This window comes from Sinocyclocheilus grahami, unplaced genomic scaffold, assembly GCF_001515645.1.
Source record: "Sinocyclocheilus grahami isolate Dianchi unplaced genomic scaffold, SAMN03320097.WGS_v1.1 scaffold989.1, whole genome shotgun sequence".
NCBI classification, from domain to species: domain Eukaryota; kingdom Metazoa; phylum Chordata; class Actinopteri; order Cypriniformes; family Cyprinidae; genus Sinocyclocheilus; species Sinocyclocheilus grahami.
The window spans coordinates 317,152-327,581 of record NW_015506168.1 but is presented as its reverse complement, the minus strand read 5'-3'; the positions used below and the strand labels follow the sequence as shown (position 1 = coordinate 327,581).

Genomic DNA, 10,430 nt, shown 5'->3' with positions numbered 1-10,430 from the left:
GAAATTTAGTAATTACTCCATAAATGCATATAATTAAAGTCTACTGTTTCACAGACAACACATGGCTTTTTGGCTAGATTTAAAACAAGGAAAAGTGCACTTTTAGATAAGGCAATAATGGATGGCACTCATGGTGGTAGTTAAAGTTATATTTATATTTAAACGTGAATGTCTATGAAAGATTGTATTACTGTACTGCACTGCGATAAAAGAGAGTCACAATGCTGAAAAAGCATTTTCAGAAACAAACTTGGATTTGAAATCAAAATAATGGATAAATGTGTTTGTGGTAAACAGCCGCAGATCAGGAGCGGACTGTAAACGCGTCCTGTGCGACAGCAAAATGAGTCCGTGCTTCTTCTGCACTGCATACACGCACTGCAGACGGAGTACGTGTGAACTTGGCGCAACAAATCTAGTTCAACATCTGAGGCAACGCCACAAAGAGCTCTATGACCAATGCATGGCAAAAAAAAAATTTTATTTAATTTTTTTTCTGCCATATGTCTATTCTAGAGACATTTTGTTACACCTTTACTTAGTGATTATTTTGCCTTATGTCTGTTCTAGAGACATGTTACAGCTTCTTGATAAAGCTCTAATTGGTTTTTTGTAAATATGTTTCAAATTCACACTTAATGACTGTAAAGCATGTTTGTGTGTCAAAATCATGATTAAAATCTAAATCGTAATATTGATCAAAGAAATCGCGATCGTTTTTTTTTTGTCCATATCGCACAGCCCTAAATACATATTCTGTGGAAGGCGTAGTACCAAGAAATGTTTTTTTTTACATTTTCGGAGATGCACCTTTAAATAGCAAAAATATTTAGCAATATTACTGTTTTTACTTTATTTTGTAATGCAATCCTTGGTGATTAGAAGAGATTTCTTTAAACTTTATTATTATAATTTTGTTTACTTACCAACCCCAAAATTTTGAATAGTTGTGTAAGTGGATGATTTGTGATGAAGGATTGAAATTGCGTCTCTTTTCTCTACCAGAATTCGATTCCCTGCACAGAATGCGAAGGGTAAAAAGCGTAAAGCAAATGAGGAGGAGAAGCCAGATGAGGAAGATCTCACGCTGGTGGTGGAGCCTCATGTGATTCCCAACAGGGGCCCGTATCCCTACAACCAGCCCAAGCGGTATGTGGAGCTCATGCTCACAGTCACAGGTTCAGGGCCAAACCTTTTAGACAGTCCAAGATCTGTTCTTGGTTCAGCCTCTCAGCCAAAGATGCACTCAATATACATATAAACTTTGCCTGTTATGGAAACACTGACATCCATTTTTGTCCACTTCAACAGAAACACAATCCAGTTTACATCAACCCAGATAGAAGCCATTCGTGCAGGGATGCAACCGGGACTTACTATGGTAAGAAATCTATTTATTACACCTAACACGGTTTTTATTTATGTATACAGTGGTGGCCAAAATGATTAGAACACTAGTATTCACCAGATAACAACTGGTACAAAATCTTTTGCTGTAGTGTGTCGATAGGAAATATCAGTTTGCATTTCATTTTACAAGGTAGGTCTCTTAAAGCATCTTGGAGACGTCTCCACAGTTCTTCTGGATTGAGTCGGTCTCAGTTTGTTCTGTTTCTTCATGTGACTCCAGACAGATTGATGATGATCAGATCAGATCTCTGTGTGCAGCTCAAATTCACACTTAATGACTGTAAAGCATGTTTGTGTGTCAAAATCATGATTAAAATCTAAATCGTAATATTGATCAAAGAAATCGCGATCGTTTTTTTTTTGTCCATATCGCACAGCCCTAAATACATATTCTGTGGAAGGCGTAGTACCAAGAAATGTTTTTTTTTACATTTTCGGAGATGCACCTTTAAATAGCAAAAATATTTAGCAATATTACTGTTTTTACTTTATTTTGTAATGCAATCCTTGGTGATTAGAAGAGATTTCTTTAAACTTTATTATTATAATTTTGTTTACTTACCAACCCCAAAATTTTGAATAGTTGTGTAAGTGGATGATTTGTGATGAAGGATTGAAATTGCGTCTCTTTTCTCTACCAGAATTCGATTCCCTGCACAGAATGCGAAGGGTAAAAAGCGTAAAGCAAATGAGGAGGAGAAGCCAGATGAGGAAGATCTCACGCTGGTGGTGGAGCCTCATGTGATTCCCAACAGGGGCCCGTATCCCTACAACCAGCCCAAGCGGTATGTGGAGCTCATGCTCACAGTCACAGGTTCAGGGCCAAACCTTTTAGACAGTCCAAGATCTGTTCTTGGTTCAGCCTCTCAGCCAAAGATGCACTCAATATACATATAAACTTTGCCTGTTATGGAAACACTGACATCCATTTTTGTCCACTTCAACAGAAACACAATCCAGTTTACATCAACCCAGATAGAAGCCATTCGTGCAGGGATGCAACCGGGACTTACTATGGTAAGAAATCTATTTATTACACCTAACACGGTTTTTATTTATGTATACAGTGGTGGCCAAAATGATTAGAACACTAGTATTCACCAGATAACAACTGGTACAAAATCTTTTGCTGTAGTGTGTCGATAGGAAATATCAGTTTGCATTTCATTTTACAAGGTAGGTCTCTTAAAGCATCTTGGAGACGTCTCCACAGTTCTTCTGGATTGAGTCGGTCTCAGTTTGTTCTGTTTCTTCATGTGACTCCAGACAGATTGATGATGATCAGATCAGATCTCTGTGTGCAGCAAACAAAACTCTCACTGGATTATTATAATTAATGGCTAAATGAATGTTTGGAAATGTAAACCGATATTTCCTAATGACACAGTACAGCAGACGATAGAAATAACTTGACTTAAAAAAAAAATTGTAGCCGCTGAAAATACTAGTGTTCTAATCGTGCGAGTGAGTGAGTGCGAGAGAGAGCAAGAGAGAACGTGTGAGTGTGTGTGTGTGTGCGAGAGAGAGTGTGTGTGTGCGAGAGAGTGTGCGAGAGAGTGTGCGAGAGAGTGTGCGTGCGAGTGTGCGTGCGTGCGAGTGTGCGTGCGAGTGTGCGCGAGAGAGAGCAAGAGAGAGCGTGTGTGAGTGTGTGTGTGTGTGTGTGTATATATATATGCACCTATGGGTGCAGGACACTTTACTTTATGTAAGTGAGGATAGCAAAATAAAGTAAACTGTGACATATTATACCCAAAAATTATTCAGACACTTTGACCTGACCATGTAAAGAAGTGTTTTTTCTTTAATTGCTAATTTGACCTTTTTACACCACAGACTGAACAGAATTAAGCATTTCTTGGTAACTGGTTGACCTAAATTGGTATTATTTAATTGTGTACTTAAATTTAACAGCTGACAGCTATTCAACCGAATTCATTACATACCTTTCTATCAAAGTTATCTGACATTATCAAGATGATTTTTTTCTGACACTGTTTAGCTCTGAGTTCTTCTCATATTTTATCACCATTTTCCAAACTGTGATAATGTGAGAAATGCTGAAGGTGTCTGAATACATTTTGGTTTGACTAAAATGTGTTTTTGTCTCATATTTATATCATACGATAAGTGATATCACACGACCAGCGAGAGCAATAGCCCTATCACACAAGTGCTGTTTCTGTCCTGAATATCACGAGTTTAAATGTGATTGTTACACAACAGTTCAGTAAATGTGACGTTGATATTGTGTTATATTTTAACACAACACAATATTATGTGACTAGGCTGCTTATGTTGAAGTGTTTGGGATGTGGCTTTTAATGATGAGACCTTTTTTGTAATCAGGCTCTCAAAAAGTATATAACAATTTGGATATAGATTTATCGGCCAACATATCGGTTATCGGCTTTCAAAAATAAAGAATAATCGGTTATCGGTATCGGCCAAAATGTTCAGATCGGTGCATCCCTAGTTTTGGCTCAATTTTGCAAAGATTATATTACCTTTAAAGCCACAGCAGAATTGTTGTGCGTCTTTGAGCAACACAGCGGTGTTTAGTTTCTGAATAAATCGGTGTTTTGAATGAATCATGTGAACTAATTATTCAAAGGCCCATTCATAACGAGAGCCATTTACTTAATTCCTGAATGAATCAGCCGTTGAATGAATGACTCATAAAGGCGTTTACTGTTTCTTATATAGAGTATCATTTAAAAAAAAAAAATAAAAACATTAAAGGAATAAGGGATAGTTCACCCAAAAATATTTAAAATTCTGTCATTTACTCGCCCTCATGTCGTTTCAAACCTTTCTTTTGTGGAACATAAAAGAAGGTATTTTGAAGACTGTTGGTAACAAAGCTGTTTTGGTTACCAATGACTTTCATTGTATGAAAATGAACTTCTTTTATGTTCCATAGTTTATGCTAGGTCGTTGTAGCCTAAATGTTTGTGTAATACATTTTATGTTGAATCAAGTAATATATTTATTTCTAAAGCTACAATTTATAATGTCTACTTGATACTTTCTCATTAAACACAAAAATAGCTTTAAATAATTTGTGGGTATTTTCAGTCAAATTTATTTTTGCGATTAATTAATCAAAACATTGTGTAATTGATTAACATTTTTAATCGTCTGACCACCGTAATATATATATATATATATATAAGCTTATTTTATTTTTTTCTAATTTTCCTGTTCTTTGCTTTGCCTCATATTTTCCTCCCAGCCAATAATGAGAAAGATATTCATCTCACTGCAGTTTTCTGATATTTCTTTCAGTGCTGGTTTTTAGCTGGTTTTCAATCTGTAGTGAAAGTGTCTGTCAGTCTCTCCCTGTGTGTTTATCTTGCTCTTTCTCATTGCTGTAGGTTGTTGGTCCTCCCGGCACAGGAAAAACAGACGTGGCCGTTCAGATCATCTCCAACCTGTACCACAACTTCCCCGAGCAGAGGACGCTTATCGTCACACACTCGAATCAGGTACACACAACACTGTTACTGAAGAAATGCTTCAGTTAGGATCACAAATCTGTCACTTCAACTGCTAAATCATGACCATTAAACCAAACTCAACATCTGTGAGTTATTATAGGGACTTAAAAAAAATACATAATTGAAACCGTTCTCTACTGTATGTCTATTTTTTGAATATGTGTGCGTTTGTCTTGGTCAGGCTCTGAACCAGCTGTTTGAGAAGATTATGGCATTAGACATTGATGAGCGTCACCTTCTGCGTCTGGGACATGGAGAAGAAGAACTAGAGACTGAGAAAGATTTCAGCAGGTGCAGCTTTCTCTCTCTTACACACACACACACACACACACACACACACACTTAACAGCAGCAGACAAGTGGCATGGGCCAAATCAATTCTGATTTACTATATACTATTGCTATTAATGATAAATTTTTTCTGTCAATTATTTTTGTTTAGTCAGTTAAGCTAACATTTTTTCCAGATAAATCTGTTGATTATTTTTTATTCATTGATTAATTCTTTGGTTAATTTGTCAATAAATCATAACCATAGCTATAAATAACAACTATAACTAATTTTCCAACAATTTATTCAAACATTTCCTCCATAAAAGTAGTTAATTTACAAATAAAAAGTTACCAACATAAAAAAAAAACTAATAAGTAAAGTGGCAATAATTAAAAGGCATTTATCAGTAATGCATGAGTCCAACATAAATTCAGCCCAACAATGGCAAGTGCTGGTTATACTTAGAAGTGCACTATTTATTTAATATTTCTGGTGTGTATCCATTTTTCTCAAGAAAATGTCTCTCTTAAATAGGGGTGGGAATCTTTAGTCAGATTCCAGAAAGATTCTTGATCTACCCCCCCTAATTAATTAATTAGTTTACCGACTTGAGAATCTTAAAATCCTTACATTTACATACCCTTACATAAGTAATTAAGTACTTTTTAAAATAATTACAAATTGAAAAAAAATAATTAAAACAGTTGTATGTTAAGAATTTTAAACTAATGTAACTTCAAAACATACAAGCAAGTAGCAAATAATAAAGAGGAGCATAGAAACGTATTACAAACAACAAACAAAGAGTGCTTTCAGTATTCAGTAAGATTATCTGAACGATTTCCATTCAAGAACTGTGAGTAATTTTTCTTCATCTTTACTGTTGTTTTTTACTAAGACGTCATAGACAGCGGTACATCTATTAAAGTCCCCATGAAATCAAAATTAAAGTTTTTTGGGTGTTAGTATCTTAAGGTTATCTATAAGGCAGTGTAAGAAGTCTGGTTTGGCGCTGTGTCACGCTAACCACCGCACCGCGCACACACTCTGCTCCGGAGACACGATAGCACGGAGCGGATCACATGCACAAGTCGCCGCAGACCACTAAATGTATCATAGCTATTTCAATTCTACACAGAATGCTATATTTTATAGCAATATGGATGAGATTGTGGCTGGCATACCCTGTCAAATGCGGCTTTACGGAGCTCAACGGCTCTAGCCCAAGCTGTGATATAAACTAACGCTATTGGCTATTTTAAAAAGGGGCGGGGCTGCTTGATATGTCCCGCCCTCTCTTCCTGTTTCAGTTAAAATATCGTCAACACATGGAGTAACGCTGCGTGTTTCTAAGCATTTCAGGGGACCTTTAAGCTGCATTCACGCACGGTTCTCTTTTGAAATATAAGAGGTAATGTGGTTTGTCCTGTCCGTTTAATCCCTTAAGACATAACTGGCTGTTTACACATTAATTTTGCATCATAAAACCATTTTGAGATGCAAGTACTTTAAACCACTAACACCAAGTCGCACACAGCCGCATGCGCGAGCAGTCTTCACAAACAAAGCGCGCGTCAGCATTTGAAATTGAAAGCAGCTTTCTCTTAGTGAGGTTCATATTTTAAATATATAAGTCCACTGCATTCCAAACAACATAAAGGATGACTTCGTAGAGCATTTGTATGGAAAATACAGACGAGCGAGACCGCACACTTCAAGTATAACATCAAACAAAGTGTGCATCCTGTGCAATGAAGCCCGCTAATGTCCTTGTAATTCACTTCAACCTTTCCGAACTTTATGAAAGATTATTTTATGGAAGGTGCGAGTGGTGTCTGTGGGTGAGAAAAAGCCAGCAGAATACGGGTGTTTCTAAAGCAAACTCGGCGTCATCGTGCATCTGGTTAAAAACTAAGCTCAGAATCGATTCTGAAATTCAACCTAAAGATACCGAACCTAAAGGTGTAGTGATACGTTCACAATCTGATTGTTCGGGTTGAATGACGTATATTTCATGGCAGAACTTGCCAAACACCCCAAACAGTAGCGGTACATTCACACGGGGCGTCGGCATCAACGCCTGTCATTTAGTTTGAATGGAGTGACGTCAAGCATTGCCGAATTGAGTTGTGGATCCGTTGCGTTATTTCACTGCCGTTGCTTGCTTACTCAGATTTTCAAGTGCCAACGCAGGTGTCAGCCAATTAGATCGCCATTCATGTTCATGCAACACCAGAAAAGTAATATGATTGGCTGTTGTCACTATAAAAGTCGTGTCAACACAAAGCTTCAGACATGCCCTCCATCAAGTGTCGACACTGGTGCGCCGAGTGAATCTATCCGTAGGTGGGCTTGTCTTAAAGCTTCGCTGCGCAGACCAATCAGTGTATGACATCAGCGCCGCTTTAAGTCAAACACACCTAATGCTGTCTGCTGGACTAAGTGTGCTCATTGTTGCGTGTACATGTGATTTTATTTTTACCACCTGCGAACTCATGAAGAGCTCATAAAAGGCACTTTACCTCCTCGTTGCTCCGCGCTTGCGCTCAGCTCATTTTATTTTGGATGCACCACTCGTTCCGCGTTGTCAAATCATGTCGCATAGCGTCACATCTTATCATTACATCCTGTTTTTGGTTTGTTTAGAAGTATTTGGTCTGTTGCATTCATATTTCATTCAAACCTCACCAGAGTTCATTTGGAAGCGGACTGAGACCCATCTTTTTAGCGGTCTCGGTCCGCTTGTTTGGGATGCACCAGGGTTTGGGTGGCAGCATTCACACTTACTCAAATGAACCGCGCTAACAGAGCAATCGCACCAGAGAATCGAACAAAACATGACTAGTGTGAACACACCCTAGATGTCTCCTTGTATCCCTTTATAAAACGCATTAATCAATAAGGTTTCTTCTCTAAAAAGTAATTATTTTTTTCCTAGTAGTTCCCTGGACCACAAAACCAGTCATAAGGGGAAAATTTTCAAAATTGAGATTTATACATCATATGAAAGCTGAATAAATAAGCTTTCCATTGATGAATGGTGTGTTCGGATCGGGCAATATTTGGCCGAGATAAAACTATTTTAAAATCTAGAATCTGAGGGTGCAAAAAAATCTAAATATTGAGAAAATAGCCTTTAAAGTTATCCAAATGAAGTTCTTAGCAATGCATATCACTGATTAAAAATTAAGTTTTGATATATTTACAAAATATCTTCATGGAACATGATCTTTACTTAATGTCCTAATGATATTTGGCATAAAAGAAAAATCAATAATTTTGACACATGCAATGTATTGTTGGCTATTGCTACAAATATACCCCAGCGACTTAACACTGCTTTTGTGCTCCAGGGTCACATATGTTTCTAAATTGCTCCGCAGATTAGGAGCACATGTTTCTTGGAAAAAATGAAGCATCAAGCCCTGATACAGAGTTAGCAAATGGGTTTCTGTCCCGGACAGGATAGTCTTCTCTGAGATGTGGTAGAGTTGAGTATGAACTGTCCTCTGGTCTGTGTCAGGTATGGAAGAGTGAACTATGTTCTGTCTCGCCGTCTGGAGCTCCTGCGGGAGGTGGCGCGTCTGCAGGAGAGTCTAGATGTTCCTGGTGACGTCTCCTACACCTGTGAGACTGCTGGACATTTCTACCTCTACCAGGTACTCAACTACATGCACACGTCACTCCTCTCTGAACAGGATCTGCTTCATGCATCTGCTTCTCTTTGACTTGTCATTTCTGTACGAAGGAAGATGGTAGCTCAAACATCTGCTTTCAAATTGCTCCTTTAAAAAAAAAAATTCTATACCTAGAAAAGTCACGCAAGTTTCATTTAAGATCTTAAAGGGTTATTTCACCCCAAAATGAAAAATAGGTCATTAATTACTCACCCTCATGTCGTTCCAAACCCGTAAGACCTTCGTTCATCTTCGGAACACAAATTAAGATTTTTCTGATGAAATCTGAGAGCTCTCTGACCCTCCATAGACAGCAACACAACTGAAATGTTCCCAGGTCCAGAAACGTAGCAAGGAGATCGGTAAAATAGTCCATGTGACATCAGTGGTTCAGTCGTAATTTTACAAAGCTACGAGAACACTTTTTGTGTGCAAAGAAAACAATAACATAATTTATTCAACAATTCTTCTCCCCGAGTTACCGTCTTCTGCCATTTTGGAGAGTATCCACTGAACGTAATCAGCGTAATGAGCGTTGTTTACGTTCAGCATGCGCGTGATTATTAATATAGTAATTAATATTAAGAAAAGAACTGGAGGAAAAGATGTTGTTAGGTGATTTTGTTTTGGAACCTTCAGAAAACCTTAACTCGATTTCTCAGAATTGAGTTTGCTCAATCTATCGACTTCAAACAGGTGTAGCTCAGTCATCTGTCGTTAGATTCCAACAAATCATACATCGTTTTGAAGAGCTTTTAATAGAGAATGAAAATAAATTAAATGTAATATCAGGTGCAATTATATTACGCAGTGCCCGAAAATAGTCCCCAGCATGCTCCCTGTGCAAGCAGGTGGACACGTTGGTCATGTTGACGGAAGTTAGCCTATTTTCGGGCACTGCGTAATATAATTGCGCCCTACTGCACCCATGGTACGTTAGCAAAGTTCCTTGATTATTACGCCGGAATGAGAGTATAGTTCCTAGCCATATCGGCCTAGAAAATCACAACTTTTCATTTTCCGTCGGTCTTGGTACACAAGTTTCAGTCAAGTTTTACATAAAACAGTCAAGTTTTAAATAGGAAAGATATAGAAACTCTTTGATGATTTTTGAGCGAGATGCTAACGGTCTAATCAGATTCAATGATCTATGCTAAGCTACAGCTAAAAGTGCTACCGCCAGACCCGGAGATCGGCTGAATGGATTCGAAAATGGTAAAACTCGACAGTTTAACTCTAGGGGAGTTGGAAAATGAGCCTATTTTCAAAAATAGTGGAGTGTTCCTTTAAACTTCTGTAAAACAATATACTGTTACACGTCCCTTTTCTTTCTCAATTGTTTCCCTTCACCTAAGCCATAAGCATCTGTGTTTACAAGGATACTTGCAGAGCACAGTATTTCAGGCACAAATAGACGCAGAAGTGAACCGAAATTAGTGTTCACGTGCATCGGCGTGGCTCTCACTGTCTCTATACCCGACGCGACAAAATACAATGAACCCATTATAATCAGTAATGCTGTCTGTCTACACTGGATGCGGCACGACAAATCCCCGACAGTAAACTGATGTC

General features: G+C 37.9%; 1 protein-coding gene across 1 annotated transcript in view; it reads left to right on the top strand.

Annotated features, from left to right (window-relative positions):
• The window catches only part of aqr (aquarius intron-binding spliceosomal factor), a 57,135-nt gene that overhangs the window by 28,161 nt on the left and 18,544 nt on the right, over window positions 1–10,430 (top strand). Inside the window, exons 20-24 of the mRNA XM_016250442.1 lie at window positions 1,006–1,149; window positions 1,312–1,381; window positions 4,785–4,895; window positions 5,089–5,198; window positions 8,705–8,840. Coding sequence (XP_016105928.1) covers window positions 1,006–1,149; window positions 1,312–1,381; window positions 4,785–4,895; window positions 5,089–5,198; window positions 8,705–8,840 — 571 coding nt within the window. The remainder of the gene's footprint in view (window positions 1–1,005; window positions 1,150–1,311; window positions 1,382–4,784; window positions 4,896–5,088; window positions 5,199–8,704; window positions 8,841–10,430) is intronic.